Genomic DNA, 21,168 nt, shown 5'->3' with positions numbered 1-21,168 from the left:
AAGAGATTTACAAACAGAAAGTTGGTTCACAAATAAATTGATTGAGATCCACAAATAAATGGAAGGAGTTTCACAAAAATGAAATTAATTCACAAATATAAAGAATGAGATTGCAAATAAACAAAAAATATTTACTAACTCAATTAACTCACTTAAATTATTATTAACTCACAAACACACCTCTGTCCAGCATTCATTTGTGAATAGTGTGCATTTGTGGATCGCTTCCTGTGCATTTGCGGATCGCTACATGTATTTGTCGATTTTGAAACAAATCTAGCATCAAGATGTGCACACAAATCTACAAATAGGTGGACTCCACCCATCGTCTACTCAAGCCAATCAGATAATGGCCACATTACTCTGACCAATCGTAGCACAGTCTATCATCAACCAGTCATGCTTCGTTTTACTATCAGGGTGGGACCAGAGTCACAGAGCTCTCATGAGCATGGAATCAAGCACTTACAGATAAGCTCCAAGGCTGCAAACTTTTAAAGAAACAGATGCCATCAGGGGAATACCATGATATAAGGTTTGTATCATTTTCTCTCAATTATAAACGTGTAGTGTCTTGTTAAATGTCGACAGCTGAAAATTGCCCATTTGTAGTGTGTCCTGATCATTAGCTTTATAGCTAACCTGGCTGACTGTATGAGTCTGCTATTTAAATTCTAACCAAGTTTCTTGACTGAAATGTGTCATCAAAACCTTTACTCTTAATGTTACATGGCAGATCCAAACAGACACACTACTAGACACTACAAAAGATCAGTAGTACAGATAGTGTCTTTATAAAACATGAATCATATTGGATGATCTTAGGAGCACAAACCATGAATTAATACCCTATATTATACAGTGTACAAGATCTGCTATGGCATTAAATTGGTTAATTGTTAAATTGGTCTACCTATTTGTAGATTTGTGTGCACATCTTGACGTTAGATTCGTTTCAAAATCGACAAATACGTGTAGCGATCTGCAAATGCACAGGAAGCGATCCACAAATAAATGCTGGACAGAGTTGTGTTTGAGTTAAAAAATATATTTGTAAATCATTTTTTTATTTGCAAATCTCATTTTATTTATTTGTGAATTCACTTTATTTTTGTGAAACTCCTAACATGTATTTGTAAATCTCATTCTTTTTATTTGTGAATTAATTTCATTTTTGTGAAACTCTTTACATTTATTTGTGGATCTCATTCAATTTATTTGTGAACCAACTTTTTATTTGTAAATCTCTTTCCATTTGTATGTTAATATGAAACAAAAATAACCCCATAGTTGTGCGCTGTTGCTTTTCAGATGTAGATTGAAATAAGAGGGGCATTGAAATAACAGTTGAATTGAGAACACAGGCCTTATTGTCGCCACCAGCTGCAGCGTTGGGAAACACAGCAAAAGGATCCTGGTTAAATTCTAGTGGTCAGTCATTATGCTGTACTGATAGAGAGACAATTTGATTAAGATAAAGTAGTTTGTGAACATTTATTCAAGATCTCTGTTGCTTAATACGGCCTTTGTAAAGACAAATTCTGAATGTGCTTTTTTTTTGTATGCAAAATGAATAAAATGCAAAAATAAATTCAAATATATCTAAAAATGTGCACACATTTCTGGGCTGTAAACCATTCATTAAATGTCAAGTCGTTCAGGGGAAAAACTTTAAATGCCGTGGAATTGCATGTTTAAACTGAATATGAACTGTTTTCCAGGGAATACCACTGAAAATATAAAAGCTATTGCTATAATGACAATTATTAATAATGCCAAATTTTTGGAATCTGTTAATCTGTCCTGGCATTAAGGAAAACCACAATCAACGGCATCATTCATGCAGAGCAAGGGTGAGGTTGGGCGAGAGCCTGCACAAGGAGGAGGCGCGAGGAATGCTTTTGGATCATTGATACACACAAGCTTGGACATTTGTGATATTTGAATATTTTGAGCAGGGTAAGTGATATTTTATTTAAGAATGTTACTGATGTTTTCATATAGGTAATCTATTGCAAATATGGTTTATAACCACTCTGACCCACTACTCTTTTCAATGTTTTTATTTTATTTTATTTTGATAGCCTATAAATCTAAACATTTGGTTTCACCAGTTATTTATTATAGTTTGTTTTACTTATTAATTTTTAATATCTTATAAAAGCACATACATAAATATGTTATATGGTCATACTGTATATGAACATATTAAATTATAGTTCATATAAGTGGGCATATACAGTATGTACATATTCAAATTTCACTATTATTTGGAGAAATATATCTTACATATATGAAAAGGGACATTATTTTTAAATATATGTTGTATAAATGTACAAGTATGTGACTTTTTATAGCAGTGGAAAAACATACATATTACATATGTGTTTAAAACATATTGACATATATAAGATTTACGTACAGAATGAAGCATTTCTCATAATGAATTGCTCTAATATTTCCTATAACTTACAGCTTTTTTTAAAGAAATGCCAATGTAAAGTTTGCTCCGTTAACCTGTTGGAATTATGTTTAATTTCAGTTTATCTTAACTCATTTTCGGTCTTTTAGGTCAGAAAGCGTTTTTCATAATGAAGTGCTCTTTTGGACTTTTTCTTGTGATCTGTTGTATGACTCTTAGCTTGGGTAAGTTTAATGTATATGTTTATTATTCTTCCATTGGTTTTATGTGTCTTTAGTACATGACCTCAGTGCTTTTTATTTGCAACTGGCGTTAAGCATTATGGAATGCGATTCTCCTCTACAGGATCATCTCTTCGGTGCTACAAGTGTGAGGATTACTTTGGTGGCCAATGCAAAGTACAGCAAGAATGCTCTTATGAGGATGCATGTTTATATCTCTATGAGAAAGGTTTGTGCATAAAGGGTTTTGTATTTAGTATGTCATGTTACATTATATTATATTATATTATATTATAATGATGATCTTTTCTCACAACTAACTTCCTAGCAGAGTAACCACAGGTGTATTTAATCAAACTAATTATGGACATGTCCCACTAATGGTTGACAATCAGAAAGTGTCGAAATAATTTTTGTCATAATTTTGAACGCTATATTTATTGTTTTATCATTTAAAAGCCACAACTAACAACCACAACTAACTTGCAAATTTGATGTCACAACAATTATATTCAGAGTCGGTAAAAACATTTAAAAAATGAGATAGCCATGTGTTATATAGCGTTGGAAAGGACTCAATTAGTAAAATGTAAAGAGCAAATTTGTTTCACTCAGAGGCGAAACTGCAGTGAGTATCAGTGTATGAAATTCCCACTGACACACATAAATATAATAAACAGGAGTGTCTTCTTGTCACGTTTTTCCTTATTACTTCCTGAAACATACATTTAACATAGACAGTGGCATAACTTAATTTACAGCAGATTATCCCGATTCAAATGAGCCCAAACACAACATAATACGATAAGTAGATCTTGAGATATTCCTCAAAGAGTGTACATGGAAAGACGATGTTGAAAAGGGCGCTCAACACACATTTTGTGTGAGTATGTATGTGTGTGTGTGTGTGCATGCGCACATGTCCAAAGGACTTTGTGTGTGCAAAAGGATTGGGATGCTCCTGAACACTTAATATTTCTTTATTTTGTAGTCTAATCCATTCATTTCCAAAGGCCAGTCATTTTTGACCGGGAACACAACAGGTGTAACAAAGTGAAATATAGCCAATAAAATATTATGAAAATTATCAGATGTCCTGTGTGAACAAAGTCATGGAATTTTATTCCAATTGGATGAAATAAACTACAGTTTTCAGAAAGAAAAAAAAGTTAATCGGTCAATTTTGACCGGAACACAATATAAGGGTTACGATACACTAGAGATTAAAATTGTGCTAGAATGCTCTTTTAAAATAGAAACTGCAAGTCTATCCCTCAAATTGCCTAATTAAGTTATATTTCTGCATTGCAGGTGGAAAGACAGTTCGCAAGTGTATTCGATACACTGACTGTGACAACTCTGGACTGTCCCAGCAGTTCCCGTCGATATCAGAGTACACTTACATGTGCTGCCACACGGACCTGTGCAACAGCAGTCCGGCGACCACCGCGGGCACCTCGTTTCTGTCCCTAATGACGGCGGTGACTGGCCTCTGGTGGTGCTGCTTCGCTGCATGAGATTTATTTTGTAAAATTACTCTAAGGCCACATCCACACTAGTGCATTTTTGTTTGAAAACTAAATTTTCAGTTTCCCAACGTCATCATTTTCCAAAGTAGGTGGTAAAAGAAAAAATTTTCTAAATGCTCTGTTTTCGGTGGTGGAAAACGCTGTTCCAGTGTGGTGTGCGAAATTAGAGCGTTTTCAAATAAAAACGTATTAGTATGGATGTGGCCTCAGCCAAAACACAAGTTCAGTCTCTAGAACGTCAGCTATTTGTTGTCTTAATCATCATGGATATAGGTTGTAGACCTTATTCAGTGACGGGAATGAAAATTAGGCTGTAAGGAATAGACTGTCTCTTTAATTGGTTGTACTGTTGCTTAAATTGGTGTTGATCGTTCTGCTGACGAAACACTTAAAAGACATCTTTAAAAAAAAAAAACATTCAGACAACACCAGTTTAATTCTCGTCACAAATCAAATATGGCGCTGCTCTAAATATGGTCTATTTACACCGATCAGCCACAACGTTAAAACCACCTGCCTAATATTGTGTAGGTCCCCCTCGTGCCACCAAAACAGCGCCAACCCGCATCTCAGAATAGCATTCAGAGATTATATTCTTCTCACCACTATTGTACAGAGCGGTTATCTAAGTTGCCGTAGACTTTGTCAGTTTGAACCAGTCAAGGCATTTCCGTCCACAGAACTGACGCTCACTGGATGTTTTTTGTTTTTGGCACCATTCTGAGTAAATTCAAGAGACTGTTGTGTGTGAAAATCCCAGGAGATCAGCAGTTACAGAAATAATCAAACCAGCCCATCTGGCACCAACAAACATGCCACGGTCCAAATCACTGAGATAAAAAAAAATGTCCCCATTCTGATGGTTGATGTGAACATTAACTGAAGCTCCTGACCCGTATCTGCATGATTTTATCCACTACACTGCTGCCACACGATTGGCTGGTTAGATAATCACTTGGATGATTGTTGGTGCCATATAGGCTGGTTTGAGCATTTGGTTGGTTGAGTAGGTGGTTTTAATGTTGTGGCTGATCGGTATATTTACTATATATAGGCCATTATTTAGCTAATATTTTGTTTTAACTAACTGCTGCAATATCGTAAAGCACTATTTGCTGTAAATCATTTTTTGCTGTTTTCTTCAATTATTATTGTTTTGCCCTTTTCATAATTTTTGTATTTTTTATTTATAGAATTTTGTTTTTTAAAAGAATGTAGCAAAATGCTCAATTTTAACGTTCATGACTTTTGTATGTGGTGTGTTTACATTAGTAAAAAACAGCTAAAAAAACTAAAATTGTGTTTTAGGCTGATGTTTTAAACATGAAATGCCAAATAGTGCTGTTTTGGGATTTCGTTGACAAACTTTGGGTCATGACATTATAACCGTCCCGGTTACTTTGCACTGGTCAAGCTACAAGCATTCAAGGGGGAATCACTTTTTGTGCAAATACTTAAATTGATCTAAGTTGAAAGAGGTCTATTACTAAATAAATACTTGAACAAACAAGAGTGGTGTTTCTTTCAGCATGTACTCAAAGTATTTACACATTCATTATCCACAAACCCAAATCATCATGATGATGAAGTCGATTGTTGTCCTTTGTTTAGGTGTTTGGTGAGTTGCAAGGTTTCATACCAAACGAACGAGTTGCTTTAGCAATATAAGTGTGTTTGTCTGTAAACGCGTAGAGGTAGCAACAGCCGATGAGCAAGAGCTACATCATAAACAAATCCTGTTTGAGCAGGAAAAACAGTTTCTCAAACAGGATTGGAAAACAGGTTGCAGACAACCATGTGGCAGCATCCAACAGACCCTAGCACTTACTCTACTACTTCCTGTTTTATACCATACAGAGTACGCTCTTGTGTCCCCCTAGTGGCTAGGAAGAATATATCAACCATAATTGCAATGAATAAACCTTGTGACAGTCAGTGACTGTTACAACATAGAAGGAAACCTAATCAATTTAAATGTACAGTTTAAAATCACATGCAACATAAGGGTCAATTCAGCACCATGGACAGCTCCTTTTTAACTCTTTACATTTCACATTTTACTGTTCCCTGCACCAAACATCAATGCAACAGAAAAATGGAGTTAAAAGAAATGTTACATTGAGTTAAAAAGAAAAGCATGAATACATTCAGGCCATCGCTATATTTTGGGTTGTCCAGTGTGGCTCTGTAGGTGCCAAACACTAATATGTCTATTCTTAGAAATTTATTTTGGCTGATTTCATTACATGTTCACAGTGACTATATAGACATCTCTTGTAAATGGAAAAGCGGTCTCTCTAATCTCAAACAGTAGAGTTTACCCAGCTGTCGACCACTAATCCTGTGATATAACACATTGTTTTCCAAACAGTAAAAACAACTCTGGGAGTTCCTTCACTCAGATATAAAATATCATACACTTTATTAAATACATGAAATACACTAAATAAATTAACCCACTGATATGGTAACAGTTAAATAAACATGTACTGTATTATTTAATTGTCATTGAGGTTAGGTTGGGGTTAGGTTACCCAGTAGGTTTACAGCAGTAAACCACGATTGAGGACAAAAACACAGCAACAACTAGGTTGTCTAGTTTACAACACACAACTGCACAAGTCCACAATACAATGTTAACACACACAATGTCAATACAACAGCCACACTGAAAACAAAAATGATCACATAATCAGTCACGTCATAAAATAAGATGAAAACATAAAAGGTAAAATAAATACAGACATTTTAAAAAGGTTTGTGCTATCAAAAACCAACATACAAACAAATTCAGCTGCCTCATATTTGCTTCAGCAGGGACAGCTATGGCTTAACTAGTACTGCCAAGATACCCTGGAAAAAGAGCGGGGACACTCTTGTTAAAACAACCCTGAAATTCATTATTAGTTGTAAGGTAAACAGTACAAAATTGACAAGAAATGAGAAAAAAAATTCCAGTGTCGTAACAAACAATACAGCATTTGCCCATGTTTTGACAGTTGCAAAACATGTATATTATAAAGATAATTAAAAACTTTAAGATTTGTAATTTGTTTGAATATTACATGAACTAGTCACCATTTCTATGACCATGTTGCAAATATCACTTATGTTCTTTCTCTTTAATCACTCATGTCCTCCATCATCTCCTCTTCAATCTCTCTGCCTATCTCCTCAAGTTTCACTGTTTTCTTTTGACCTTTCTTCTCCTTTCCTTCTTTGTCCTCATTTTTATCAGCCAGCACATACCACGGCTTGGCTGCCATGTCATCGCAGGCCCTGCCCCCACCCCTTCTGTACCCACCTCGCCCTGCCCTCACCAGCCCCCAGCCCTGGGGTTTGCCCTCATGGGGTCCACTGTCCTGCACGCCCCTAGTCTGGTCCAGCTCCTTAGCGCTTAGAGCTGGCATTCGAACGGGGACAGTATTCCCAAATTTGGAGTAGTCGACTGAGTAGCGCCCATCTTCCTCAGTCATAATGGAGACGAAGCGACGTCCCCAAAAGATCTCCTCAGGCGTGTAGGATGTGCGCGCCTGCATTGTGATTCCAGTGGTCTCCACAACACCTGTTAACAGAACAGATACACTGGCTTTGTTCCAAAACCTAGTGAGTCGCAACACTGTTTCCTCTCTACAGGTAGCCCATACCTACCTTTTAAAAGGGCCATTCACACCAAACGCGATATGTGTCAGCACTCTTTTTCCATTGTTTTTTCTATGTAAACATGCGCTAAATGGACGTCTTTAATCATTACACTGTGCCCAGCTGTTTTTTCAGCATCTTGCACTGAATGCTACATTTTTTAGACACCTTGTCAGGTAAAAAAGAATGCCAACTTTTAAAAGCCTGTCACGAGACACCAGTATTCTGTTATACAGTATATGTTGCACTACTGTACATATAGGTTTTCCATTCTAGTTCTATATAAACATGAGCTAGTCTTTGACTAGTTATTTTTTCAGTGTCTTGCACAGAACACTGTGTTTTTTTGACACCACATCAGGTAAAAAAGAACGTCAACCTTTACATGCGGGTCATGTGACACCAGCATTCTGTTATATGCATTGCTTTGCATCTAGCTTTTTTTAGCGCAAGAATGCGTTCGGTCTGAACGGACGCTAAGGCAGCATCCTAAATAATAAAGAACCTTATAAGTGACAGGGCCTTCTCCATAGGCAGCAACACACAAATAGCGCGCATGCGAGACTCAACTCACGATAGTGTTTATAGTGTTTGACGTAAACATGTTGCAACGCTATCAATTTTGTCTGTTGTCTGCCTTTTTATGTTGCGGTTTACAAGCCAGCTGTAACATAAAACTGGGGGCTCGTCCGGGATTTTTTTTGTTTTTTTGTTTTTATAGGAGTACTCTTACTTTTTTTCATCTCCGGATTTCCTCTGCAAGTTGGAATACATTCTGGTTAGAAAGAGTGTTTTAAAAATTATTGGGTAAAATAATCTTCTTTTGTTTTGAGTTAAATATACTTATAATCAATATTTTTCACACTTTGTCCACATTATTGGATTTATTTTTTTCACTGCGCTTAATGTGTGATGCTGCCTTAAGGCCAAAGTATACTTCGGTTTTCCATGTGTTGCTACATCTTGTGCACAGTACGCATGACGGCAATTTTTTGCGCATGTAGCCTTGTTTTTCAAAACACGTGGACAGTCCGCATCTGTACACATCGTCTGTGCATTCACCTGTCGTTAACTGTACAAAAGAGTATCACAAAGCATTTATAGTGTGTATGTGTTGAACGTGTCCATATAGGTTTGCAGTCCAAAGAGTATACTTTAAAAGGCTAGAGCGCTTGACTGTGTGCAAGATGTAGCGGCACACAAAAAAACCGAAGGAAGATTTAGTCAAGATGAGGTATCTTAAGAGACTGCATTATTATGCTCAAAACCCTTAGGAACAGCCGTCGCATTGGGATGATGCCTTTGATGCCAATTATAATCAAAACCACACAGCCTGGTTTTCTGATAAAAGGAAGTGCTCTGAACTCACCTTCCAAAATGACAATGATCTCAAGGTCTTCAGTAGCCAGTGACTGTGCTGAGACCTCATACAGAGGGCTTCCTCTGTCAATGGTGTGACTGATTATTAGTGGAGAGACGAGGAATATGCCGTTGCTTCTGAGAGGGTTTTCCACCTGGACATCTAGCTGACAGACAGGAATCACCTCGCCTTCTGCTGTTACCGTCCGTCGTATTACCTGATTAAGATCAGAATAATTGTCCAGATGATTACAAAATTCTACTCAGTATGTCCAGGACAGAAAATTTACTAATGTGGATTCACAAAAACAGTGGGTAATTTCTCACCTGTAGCTGTATCGTGGCTGAGATGATCATGCTTTTTCTCAGGTCCCCGACACGGAACATGAACGTGGGTCTGCCATTGCGTGGGGCGATAACAGCGTTACGGGAGAAGATGAGGGTCTCTGCTCGCCGATTGGCTTGAGCTGTCTTCATGAACACACAGCCCAGCATGATGGCATTGATGATCAGGCCTAGAATGTTCTGGATGATGAGGACTATGATGGCCAATGGACATTCTTCTGTCACCATTCGTCCTCCAAAACCAATAGTCACCTGATATTACAAAAAAAATAATAATAATAATAATTACCATAAAGGAATGTTCCGGGTTTAACATAATTTTTTCATGTTAAAATATTTTCTCTTATCCCTGCTTAATATGAAGAGACAACTTGAAGTAAACTATTGGTCAGCTGATTTGCTCGAAAAATGTAAACCCTGTGGCACAATATTGCTCTGTTTTTTTAACATCCCGACCTAGCAACATTGTCTCAACCAATCAAATGAGTTTAAGGCGTGACTATCTTCTAATCTGACCAATGAAAGACTAGGGGAATGTTCGGGAAACCTGTTTGAAAACAGACAGTCTTTTTGCAATTCCGTTTGTTGGTGCAAAAATTACACACGTTAACTTCAAGCAAATTTACTAAAAAAACTGTTTGAGGTGGTACACATTTAGAATGCTCACTGTATTAAACAAAGCAAAAGCATCATTAGGATTCAGATCCATCCAGATTGTTCCTCACCTGCACTTCAATGGAAAACAGGAAAGCAGAAGTGAAAGAGTGAATGGAAGTGACACAGGGCACAGGTCCGGGCTCATTGGGATCTCGAGGCTCTAGGTCGCCATGAGCGAATGCCAAGAGCCACCACACCATAGCGAAGAGCATCCAGGAACAGAGGAATGCCGAAGTGAAGATAAGGAGAGAATGCTGCCATTTCAGGTCCACCATGGTGGTGAAAACGTCCTGGAGAAATCGCCCCTAAAAGGCAAAAGACAAGATTAAACAGAGAACTACTAACTGTTTTGAACATCTGTTGCCAATTTACATGCTATTTCTGTAATAAAAGGAAAGATTAGTCCAGTGTCTATAAAACATTTCCTCATATTATGAGAGATTCTATGAACTGAGTTATGTTGACTTGGGATAGTTCACCAACAAATTATAAATTATGTCATTATTTGCCTTATGTTGTTCCATTCTTTCTTCCATGCAAAAAAAGAAAGTTAGCCTCTGTCACCATTCACTTTCATTGTATGGAAAAAAGATGCAATGAAAGTAACTGTAGCTTACATTATTTTGTGTCCCATGGAAGAAAGAAAGTCATATGGGTCTGGAACAACATGAAGGTGTGATGACAGATTTTTCATGTTGTGTTGATTTGAATGCACAGCACCCCACCTGTTCTCGTATATTCTTGTGGGCAACATTACACGAGCCACTCTTGGTGATGAAACGTGCCCTCTGTGACTTTGGCCGGATGCGACTGGGTTGTGCAGCATCCTCAGCGAGTCGAGTCAACAGGAACCCATCAGGCATAAGGCCTTTACGGGCCAACATTTTGATAATCAATGGCTGTTCAGTGCTCCACACTACCATAAGAACCACAAGAAGGAATAGATGCATTATAAATTTGTTATTTCGTGAATTACAGTAGCACAAAGGTTTTGAAAACTCTATAACACATTTTTAACAATTACATTTGTTTATACTGTATGTGAAAATATTATTTATGAAAATTATATAAATTACAAGGGGGGTCCACACTAGTTAAAATGCTTCTATTTTATTTTTTCTAATTTGGTACCAAATTTTTTTCACAATACATTTTATTACATTTATGTTTAAAGAAGAGATTCAATTGTTAAGAATCTTAAATATTTTTTTGTTTTACATCATAACTTGTATTTTATTTTATTTAAATCATATATATATATATATATACACATTTCCATTAAAAAACATTCTGTAAATAAATACCTAAATGAGGTATTTCATAATTAAACTTAGTAGATTCTGTGATAACTGCATTTGTATTCTGAAAATCTCATTTAACCCTTCAATGCATGGGTGTTTTGCCATTATTACATATATTTGTCTTTAGTGAACTGGCACATATATCTATCACAAATGGATCAACAAAATACCCAGATAGTGTCACATTCTCAAAACATTTTCAAGATAATTAGAAAATAATACAATATACGGGATTCATTACTTCCACACTGAAATCAGACGCAACTGGCTGTCAAAAACATATTGAGCTACACATAACACATAAGTTTCACATAAGATACACATAAGGTCAACTTAGCTACACATAAGTATTTTATCAGGCAATTATTGAGTCTAAATAGATGCACAACTTACATAATTTCAGTAGTATACTCAAATGACAATAGTCATATCATACTGTTCATGTGTTGTACTTGCTATAGTTTACTTCCATGATGCTTCTTCATCAAATAACAACATCAAATGTAAATCAAGTCAATCACTGTCACATCAGTGACACCTTGAGTAAGAAATAACATGTATAATATGTATGTGTACACGCATATGGGATACTGATAGTTCACCACTGTCACACAGAAAATCAACATGATATAGTATTTATTTGTATGAATACAGTACTCACTTCTCTTGTAATAAACAAATAAATATATATCCTGTGATAGTAAACGTATATAGATATGAAATAATCATAAAAATGTGATTTATGGAAGTGCAAAAAAAAAAGCGACACTATTACATATCTCAGGTCTTTAATTACCCTATACTTTTGGTAATTAAGCAGTTATAAATGTGTTTTTTTGTTTTTTTTTTGTTTTTTTTTTTTTGCTATTTTGTCTTTTTGTTTGTTTGTTGTTGATTTTGTTTTATTTACACTATTTAGAAGAGAAAGATTTAGGAATACTAAAGAGGTGTGGGCATAACTCCAAAAAATGGATGGGGTACAAGGGGTGGAAAGAGGTCCCGGGTCACTAAAGACCCGAGGTATGCATTAAGGGTTAATTGCCTGATAAATTCATGCATTTTACTTAACTAAGTCGATATAAACATATATAGATCCTACATTATTCAAAGTAAGTGCACTCAGAAGGCACTAGTTGTCTTGATGTAAGTGATCATCTGGAGTTTGAAGAAAATATCCATTCAAGCACTGAAATGTCACAAATTCCCCTCATGTCAAAAAAAGAGTTAAAATAAGAGATAATGACAATTAAAATCTCCATCCTAATATTAAATCCTCTATTTTGTTGTCGTGCATCTGGGATGCTGAAAAGAGGACAACCGCAATATTATTAAAAGCATTTTAATGCATCTTTACTATATAAACCAAAAGCAGTTAGCCATGACAATATTATTTGATGTATTACGCATTTGCTGCTATTGTATTTTGATAGTCGTTGTTATAGAACAATAAAGTCGGCATGATAAATGTTATGCATTATAAATTAAAAATGCTTACCAGCACAATAGAGGCATGCACGCTTTATTTCATCTCGAAATTATTTTTTAAAAATATAAAAAAATATGAACATAACGTTTAAAACAAATGCAGGCAGATGGCAGATTGGCAGCTGTATACCTTACGTAACCGGACAGCGTCCTGTGACTGGAGGACCAACAAATCCCACAATTCCCGCTGCTGCTGCTGCGCCGCGACACGGATTGGTTCGTTTCGTCGCTTCGTGGCAAATGTGCTCTTATTTTAAAATTGACAACTCTTCTGTTGAGTTTAGTTGTGCCGATATTTGTTTTAGAAGTCCTTTACAGTGAAAGTGATCCGTTTCTGTTGTTTTGGGACGCATTTTACAGCGTTTTGGGGGGTTTGTTAGCCGACTAGCTCTTTAAAAATGTCTGATCCCTGGAATCGAGGTGAGTGACACGTAGCAGTTTGTGATGTTTTCTTTTTAAATGCTCTTTTATTTTCGTTTCAACTATTTTATTCGTTTATCTAGATATTTAACCCTTGTGTGACCTTCAGGAAATGTTTGTATTTAAAATTTTTGTCTTTTTTTTTTTTTTTTTTTTCTCTCGATCATTTTGGCTGTGTTAATGCCAATGGCATACGTTTTGACAAAGGTGTGTATTTTAAGGAGGAAGTTTGATATTTCAACCTCAGTTCCTATTATACATCTATAATTCACTGTGTACACAAAATAGTTACACTCAGGACCTTCAGGACAAATATGTCTCTATTGAAACCTATTAAAACTGCAGTATTTGATTCCAGTGCCATTAAAGCATAAATCATTAATTCTATGATATTATGCTTTCATTCCGGAGCCCTGGCTTCAAAATTTGTTTAATGTTTAATATTTTCCACCAGATGGCACCATTTTGCTTATGTTTAGCCTATGGAGCAAATACATACTTTTTTCCTATTTGCTGTTTGCTGTATTATAGAGCACTGCAGGCCAGCTGAATACATGATGCAGCTAAAATTGTGTGGGTGTGTTGATATGGATGTCAGAGTGTGTTTTGTATGCGTGTATTGAGAAATTTGTGTGCGTGTGTGTAAAAAAACAACAGTGGCATTATGTAAACAAACTGGCATTTAAAGGGTTAAAATCCTGAAAATGAATGAATATTTGGAAGTTATGGTCAGGACTGATGTTGGTTAAAAAATCTTAAGTCAGTGAAGTGGAAAATGATATTAATATATAATATTTTTATGGCAGTTTTTTGATGCGGACATTTTTGTCCTCCAAGGTCCTGAGTGTTAGGTTTTTTTTTTGTTTTGTTTTTTTAATCTGACACTGCACAAAAAACAATGTTGTTGCTAATCATTGACATATCCCAGACTGTGATAATCCATAAAAAAAATTTAAAAAATCCCCTTTGCATTTAGGATATGGAATATATATATATATATATATATATTTTAATAAATAACAACAGCGGCATTATATAAACAAACTGGCATTTAAGAGTTAAAATCCTGAAATTGAACGAATATTTGGTAGTTAATTAACTTATTGAAAGTGGAAAATAATATTAATATATAATTTTTTTTTTACATGGACATTTTTGTCCTCTAAGGACCTCTGAGTAACTTTTTTAAACTGAGGCACAAGGGTTAAAAGTGTGTCAGTACTAAAAATAGTAACATTCATATTGTATAAATAATTTAGTTCACTTGTTTCGAGTGTAAGTAAACATGAATGAGAAAGTGATGAAATGTTGGTGTATCTTTTCTCAAAATGTCTAATTATCAGTATATTTTGAATAATGAACAGGACATGGCGCTGTGGACGATATGCTTGATGCTGAAAACAAGCTTTTGGCGGATAATTTGGCGAGTAAAGTCTCTAGACTGAAGTCTGTAAGTCAACCTCACACTACTCACATAGTTTATGTAATTTATTATTGTGATACACAGTATTATGGTGTTTAAATGGTGCCATAACCGCCCAATATTCACATTGTGTGTTTTTTTTTTTAATTATAGTTTTGAATTTTAACAATCCTGCATATGTGGTTGCATTCTTGCATTTAAAAGTGTTTTGTCTTATCCACAGTTGGCATATGACATTGACAAAGAGGCAGAGGATCAAAATACCTACCTGGATGGCATGGTGAGTGTTAACACCAGTGTTAATGTATTTGAAATGTTGGCACATGAGTGTGGTTTCTTTGTAAATAAACTATGTGGCATCTCCCTTAACAGTTGTTTTACTTTATTATTTACTCAGGACTCAAATTTTCTCAGTGCAACTGGCCTTTTGACTGGAAGTGTGAAGAGGTTTTCTATGATGGTACGGTCTGGCCGAGACAACAGAAAGATCCTGTGCTACGTGTCCGTTGGCCTTGTGATGCTCTTCTTCTTGCTTTACTATCTAGTGTCACGGATACAGAGCTAATGGGTCATTTTCTCACGTCTTAGACCAGATTCTGATTTCTCAGTTCTATGAGAAATGTCCCCCTCCCCATGGAGTTTATCCTGGATGATTTATAACATTTATCTCTATTTAAGCAAAATTATGTTTACACTCACAAGAGTGATTTATTCAATGTATATTTTTAGTCATGAAACAAAACATGCCATGGACCAATGTCTTATTTCAAGTTTATTAAAAACATAATTTTCAATCTCCATGATTTATATTTGCATCATTGTAGAGTATGTAACAAGATGTAACTATTTTTGCAAAGTATTTACATTAAATCATTTTTAAAGGTAATGTGCTTATTGTTTTAGTATGTCTTTGAACAATATGTACTTATAATAGGATGACCATAATATTGCAGCAGTATAATACTGTCTGTCTGTCCATTTACATAAACTACATGTATTTGTATTGTATATTATGTCTATTTAAATCATGTTGTATCTATAATATAAGAGAGACTGTGGCTAGTTGTCACATTTTTTATTCCAGTGAATATTTCTCAAGGAAAGATTTTTTTTTTTTTAAGTCAATTTCTGCTTAGCCACAAATCTTAAAGTCTTGGCTAGAAAGAAAGCTATTGAACATTTTCACGGTTATGCCCAGGAAAAATATACTGTTCATTAAACACATATTGGTTTGTTGTGACAACTTGCCCCAATAGCCTATATAGGGGGGTAACAATGGAACCATTAAATCAGTGGCATGAGTTTCATGTGTACACTGGAGGGGACACGTTGCCCCATCACATCCACCAAAACAAAAAAAATTTTTTATAAAGCAACAAACACATAAAAACATTTTTGGGCCAACAAACATTATAGTTGATCAATTTAAAACATTTAAAACACATGCAAGTGAATGGTAACCAAAACTTTGGATATCACATAAAGGCAGCATAATAGCAATTCATATGAATATATAACCAGCGGTTCAATCCATGTCTTCAGAAGCGATATAAAAAGTGTGTGTGAGAAACAGATCAATTTTTAGGTCCTTTTTCATATTCTAAAAGTGTGACCTACAGAGCTGAGATATTCTTCTAAAAACTTTGTTTGTGGTCAGCAGAAGAAAGACAGTCATATACACATCTGGGATGGCATGAAAATTAGTAAACGATGAGAGAATTTTCATTTTTGGGTGAACTATCCCTTTAAGCCAGTAGTATTCAACTGATCATGTGATATTTTAACATGGCAGCCCCCTTTAGGGGACCCTCTCCATGTAGAATAAACAGCTTTTATACAGTTACTGATACGAGTCTTCATCTCATGTGAGTGGTTATGATTTTATACATATATTTCAAAATTACAATTAATTTCTTTAGGAGTAAAAGTAAAAAATGACTGACTGCACCTTTAAGAGGGCTTTCATCTAGTTGTTTGAAACAACACACTTGGAGACCACTGCAAGAGAAAACCAACATTGGCGCAACTGGAATTTTGACTCCAAATGTTATCATTACTGATATATAGCCCATGTGACAACTTCCACGTGTGACAGCTAGCCCTGGTCTCCCCTTATATAACTTTTGTTTTAATTTGGAAAGTTTTCAAAAAAGTGGCGTTGCACCTCCAGTGCGGTAGATGACAGTGCAGCTCCAAGTTAATCCGAGAAGTGTCTCTTCTTTCTCCCAAAGAACAGCAGAAGCATCAGAAGACGAGCTGCTATCATAGTACCAACGGAAACCTCACTCTGGGAGAAAGAAAGCCAAGCGCCGTCCTGTTTTTAGTGTTGTGTTTTATTTAGTTTTTGCATTTAATTTGCGTCATGTCCAGTGAAGTGGAGGCGAGCACAGAAGAGCAGCAGGTTCGAGCATTTAAGCATGTTTTGCATTATAAGGCCGCAAAAGCATATCACAATGTGATTGTGTTGATTTAATAGTGTAGACCTAATTTATGAATGCCTAATTAATATTAGAAATATGTCCGGTTTATTAAATGGAGAATTAGGGCGAGTTTAGGCCTTAATCTCAAATGTTTTGGCATTTATTAGTGGGTTGCTAAATGCATGACTTAACGTATTTTCTTGCATTTCATTTAATTTCAGTCTTATTGGTCTTTTAAACACCTGCGATTTTGTTTAGATACAGCTGAATTCAGAAGTTTACATACACTTTGGTTAAATAATTTTTTAACCACTCCACAGATTTAATATTAGCAAACTATAGTTTTGGCAAGTCGTTTAGGACATCTACTTTGTGCATGACATGAGTAATTTTTCCAACAATTGTTTACAGATTGATTATTTCACTTTTAATTGACTATATCACAATTCCAGTGGGTCAGAAGTTTACATACACTAAGTTAACTGCGCCTTTAAGCAGCTTGGAAAATTCCAGAAAATGATGACAAGCCTTTAGACAATTAGCTTCTGATAGGAGGTGTACTGAATTGGAGGTGTACCTGTGGGTGTATTTTAAGGCCTACCTTGAAACGCAGTGTCTGTTTGCTTGACATCATGGGAAAATCAAAAGAAATCAGCCAAGACCTCAGAAAAAAAAATTGTGGACCTCCACAAGTCTGGTTCATCCTTGGGAGCAATTTCCAAATGCCTGAAGGTACCACGTTCATCTGTACAAACAATAGTACGCAAGTATAAACACCATGGGACCACGCAGCCATCATACCGCTGAGGAAGGAGACGTATTCTGTCTCCTAGAGATTAACGAAGTTTGAAAAGTAGATCTTACTTTTTGGAGAAATGTCCTCTGGTCTGATGAAACATGGAACTGTTTGGTCATAATGATCTTCGTTATGTTTGGAGGAAAAATGGTTGAGGCTTGCGAGCCGAAGAACACCATCCCAACCGTGAAGCATGGGGGTGGCAGTATCATGTTGTGGGGGTGCTTTGCTGCAGGAGGGACTGGTGCACTTCACAAAATAGATGACATCATGAGGAAGGAAAATAATGTGGATATATTGAAGCAACATCTCAAGACATCAACCAGGAAGTTAAAGTTCGGTCGCAAATGGGTCTTCCAAATGGACAATGACCCCAAGCATACCTCCAAAGTTGTGACAAAATGGCTTAAGGACAACAAAGTCAAGGTATTGGAGTGGCCATCACAAACCCTGATCTCAATCTGATAGAAAATTTGTGGGCAGAACTGAAAAAGCGTGTGTGAGCAAGGAGGCCTACAAACCTGACTCAGTTACACCAGTTCTGTCTGGAGGAATGGGACAAAATTTCAGCAACTTTTTGTGAGAAGCTTGTGGAAGGCTACCCAAAACGTTTGACCCAAGTTAAACAATTTAAAGGCAATGCTATCAAATACTAACAAAGTGTATGTAAAAGCTGAAATAAATCATTCTCTCTACTATTATTCTGACATTTCACATTCTTAAAATAAAGTAGTGATCCTAACAGACCTAAGACAGGGAATGTTTTCTACGATTAAATGTCAGGAATTGTGAAAAACTGAGTTTAAATGTATTTGGCTAAGGTGTATGTAAACTTCTGACTTCAACTGTACATTTTGACAAGCTGTATGTGTTCTGCACTGATAAAGTATTTAAATCTAATGGCTTTGTTATAAAGGGTAAATATGGTGGGTGGGGGGGAAGAGTAATCATTGGCCCCAGTAATGATTTGACTGCACCAAATAGTTTCCTTTGGTATCAGAAATGGAATTTAAAATTGTGTTCTTCCCCACATTTTATGTAGGAGATGCACGACACTGTTGTAAGTCCAGAGAAAACTGAGGAGGCCAAGCTGAAGGCACGTTACCCACATTTGGGGACCAGGCCCGGTGGGTCGGATATGTTGCGGAAAAGATTGCAGAAGGGGGTAAGTTCATACATCGACCTGTGAGCTTTCATTTCAATCAATAACTGAGAAAAAAGCTTCAGCCTATTGATTATAAATAACCATCTAATGCTGTCATGAGCATCGTTTTCCCACTGTTTGCAGCAAAAATACTTCGACTCGGGTGACTATAACATGGCCAAAGCCAAGATGAAGAACAAACAGCTTCCGACAGCATCGTCAGAGAAGACCGAGATAACTGGAGACCACATTCCCACCCCTCAGGACCTGCCCCAAAGGAAGCAATCTCTGGTGGCCAGCAAACTTGCCATCTAACGAGGACTGTAAAGACGTCTTGATGCCATCTTCATTATGTTCTTTTGTTTTTGTCTTTCTTTTGCTGTTAACACCCTCTTTTCTTACTATTTTTGTCTTTCTTTTGCTGTTAACACCCTCTTTTCTTACTATTTTTGTCTTTGACTGTAGAAATGCTCTCAAAATAACATGTTTTGATAAATAGAGATATGTGTAGACTGCTGCTACCTTTACTCTTGGATTTGACTATACGGTCAGATGAGTTTACGACATCAATGATTTTTGCATTAGCATATTTTAGGGTTTTACACTTTTTCACTAGCTTTTTCAATGCTTGTCTTGAAATATGTACTAGGTGCTTGACGAAATTGGACTTTAATCCGCCACTTCTCAAACCTCCAAAACTGTGTCTCTTGAAGAAACGAAAGGCCGGACCTCATAAACATTCGTTGGTTGAGCTGAAGAAAAGCTAAAAGCTCTTCTTTCGTTTGTCAACTACCTGTAAATTACTAAAATGGCCTTAAAACTGCCGTACTGTTTCTCTTGGGCGATCTTTGTTTGACCAAACTGACGAGAGACTGTTGAGCTCTCCACTGGGTCGTTTAGGTTATGTTCTCAGCACAACGTAACGATTTATGTGAGCTGTACAAACGTTTACTGTCACAACTGTGTCATTTGATTATGTAAATAAAATACTTTTGCACATGTCCTGTCTGATCAAGCTTTTTTAATTTATCTGCATCCTCTTTTGTCTGTGAATAACCTCAATTTTCAACCACCCAGTATTGGACCAATTAAGATGATTACAGATATTAGGGCAAAAATAATCATGCATTAGGCGTTGTGAAATATGTGGTATAATGATGTGTTTTCCAGACCGAATGTACATATAAAAGTCATTAAACATGCATAAAACACAATTCTCAATAAAAATATAGTCTAGTTGAACAAACTAGTTATTAAACGTCAATTTATTGAATCTTAAAATGTTCGCAGACTAAATATTCAGTAAATACTTGTATGTTTCATTATTATATTATAAAATGTATTATAAAATTTACACTTATTATATTATTTAAAACAATATCCGCTTTCCAGCGCACGCATTGGAAAAGCGTAGGAAATCATGATGGCCACTAGGTGACGCTGTTTCTGCGTCATTCATTGCCACAGGGAGTAATCGTGGATCGATGCTGTTCAGGAGGATTACCTCACAGAAATAAAATAAGCAGGTAGAATGGTAGTGTTTGAAAATCATAAAACGAAATGGGCGTGGCTTATCTGCCCAGACGTCTGGGCAGATAAGCCACACCCATTTCGATTTATGATTTTCAAACACTACCATTCTACCTGCTCATTTTATTGAAAAGTATGAGGGATCTAAATATGTTTTTTTTTTTCTTGTTTTAAGTAATCACTATTTATTTTTTTATTTAATAATGATTAAATCGTTTCCAAGTGTCATTACTGAGGTGTGAATTATTGTTCAGACCGCTGATGAGGCAGCACATCGTCATCGTTGTCACGTGGTAACAGTTACTTTTCTCAGCGCTAGTAAGGGTGGACCAATCACAGTCGTGTGTGATTACAAAAGACTGATTTCCTTGTTATTTCATAAAGATTGCTGTGGCGGTTTTATTTATTTATTTTTTTTTATTCTTTCATATAGATTTCCTTGAAAATAATAGATTTAAATTAATATACATTTAG

General features: G+C 36.0%; 4 protein-coding genes across 4 annotated transcripts; 3 read left to right on the top strand and 1 right to left on the bottom strand.

Annotated features, from left to right (window-relative positions):
* Positions 1–1,828: 1,828 nt before the first annotated feature.
* Positions 1,829–5,469, top strand: LOC127435864 (CD59 glycoprotein-like). Its single transcript, XM_051689603.1, has 4 exons — positions 1,829–1,959; positions 2,572–2,646; positions 2,768–2,872; positions 3,955–5,469. Exons 2-4 carry the CDS (start codon positions 2,592–2,594, stop codon positions 4,158–4,160), a joined length of 366 nt encoding a protein of 121 aa, XP_051545563.1. The 5' UTR covers positions 1,829–1,959; positions 2,572–2,591; the 3' UTR covers positions 4,161–5,469.
* Positions 5,470–5,600: 131 nt separating this feature from the next.
* On the bottom strand, positions 5,601–13,104 carry LOC127435863 (ATP-sensitive inward rectifier potassium channel 11-like). The gene is made up of 6 exons (XM_051689601.1): positions 12,972–13,104; positions 10,901–11,091; positions 10,244–10,480; positions 9,501–9,770; positions 9,184–9,391; positions 5,601–7,737 (listed from the first exon to the last, which is right to left on the bottom strand). The coding sequence occupies exons 2-6, from the start codon at positions 11,057–11,059 to the stop codon at positions 7,295–7,297; spliced, it is 1,317 nt and encodes a 438-aa protein (XP_051545561.1). The 5' UTR covers positions 11,060–11,091; positions 12,972–13,104; the 3' UTR covers positions 5,601–7,294.
* A 39-nt stretch (positions 13,105–13,143) lies between these two features.
* Positions 13,144–15,776, top strand: LOC127435865 (BET1-like protein). Its single transcript, XM_051689604.1, has 4 exons — positions 13,144–13,381; positions 14,746–14,831; positions 15,028–15,084; positions 15,202–15,776. Exons 1-4 carry the CDS (start codon positions 13,360–13,362, stop codon positions 15,367–15,369), a joined length of 333 nt encoding a protein of 110 aa, XP_051545564.1. The 5' UTR covers positions 13,144–13,359; the 3' UTR covers positions 15,370–15,776.
* A 1,240-nt stretch (positions 15,777–17,016) lies between these two features.
* Positions 17,017–20,165, top strand: LOC127435866 (cAMP-regulated phosphoprotein 19-like). Its single transcript, XM_051689605.1, has 3 exons — positions 17,017–17,205; positions 19,063–19,185; positions 19,309–20,165. Exons 1-3 carry the CDS (start codon positions 17,167–17,169, stop codon positions 19,477–19,479), a joined length of 333 nt encoding a protein of 110 aa, XP_051545565.1. The 5' UTR covers positions 17,017–17,166; the 3' UTR covers positions 19,480–20,165.
* Positions 20,166–21,168: the final 1,003 nt, after the last annotated feature.

This window comes from Myxocyprinus asiaticus, chromosome 46 (genome assembly GCF_019703515.2).
Source record: "Myxocyprinus asiaticus isolate MX2 ecotype Aquarium Trade chromosome 46, UBuf_Myxa_2, whole genome shotgun sequence".
Taxonomy (NCBI): Eukaryota; Metazoa; Chordata; class Actinopteri; order Cypriniformes; family Catostomidae; genus Myxocyprinus; species Myxocyprinus asiaticus.
The sequence above is the reverse complement of the archived record's forward strand: the minus strand, read 5'-3'. Positions and strand labels throughout refer to the sequence as shown.

Bases quoted from the DNA above. Each gene is read 5' to 3' on its own strand.
- LOC127435865 (XM_051689604.1), top strand. From the start codon at position 13,360: ATGTCTGATCCCTGGAATCGAG. The intron at 14,832-15,027 runs GTAAGTCAACCT...TCTTATCCACAG, and splicing joins AAGTCTCTAGACTGAAGTCT to TTGGCATATGACATTGACAA. The intron at 15,085-15,201 runs GTGAGTGTTAAC...TTATTTACTCAG, and splicing joins ATACCTACCTGGATGGCATG to GACTCAAATTTTCTCAGTGC.
- LOC127435864 (XM_051689603.1), top strand. From the start codon at position 2,592: ATGAAGTGCTCTTTTGGACTTTTTCTTGTGATCTGTTGTATGACTCTT. The intron at 2,647-2,767 runs GTAAGTTTAATG...TCTCCTCTACAG, and splicing joins TTGTATGACTCTTAGCTTGG to GATCATCTCTTCGGTGCTAC. The intron at 2,873-3,954 runs GTTTGTGCATAA...TCTGCATTGCAG, and splicing joins TTTATATCTCTATGAGAAAG to GTGGAAAGACAGTTCGCAAG.
- LOC127435863 (XM_051689601.1), bottom strand. From the start codon at position 11,059: ATGTTGGCCCGTAAAGGCCTTATGCCTGATGGGTTCCTGTTGACTCGA. The intron at 9,771-10,243 runs GTGAGGAACAAT...TTGTAATATCAG, and splicing joins TGTTTTCCATTGAAGTGCAG to GTGACTATTGGTTTTGGAGG. The intron at 9,392-9,500 runs GTGAGAAATTAC...GATCTTAATCAG, and splicing joins CAGCCACGATACAGCTACAG to GTAATACGACGGACGGTAAC.
- LOC127435866 (XM_051689605.1), top strand. From the start codon at position 17,167: ATGTCCAGTGAAGTGGAGGCGAGCACAGAAGAGCAGCAG. The intron at 17,206-19,062 runs GTTCGAGCATTT...CATTTTATGTAG, and splicing joins CGAGCACAGAAGAGCAGCAG to GAGATGCACGACACTGTTGT. The intron at 19,186-19,308 runs GTAAGTTCATAC...CACTGTTTGCAG, and splicing joins GGAAAAGATTGCAGAAGGGG to CAAAAATACTTCGACTCGGG.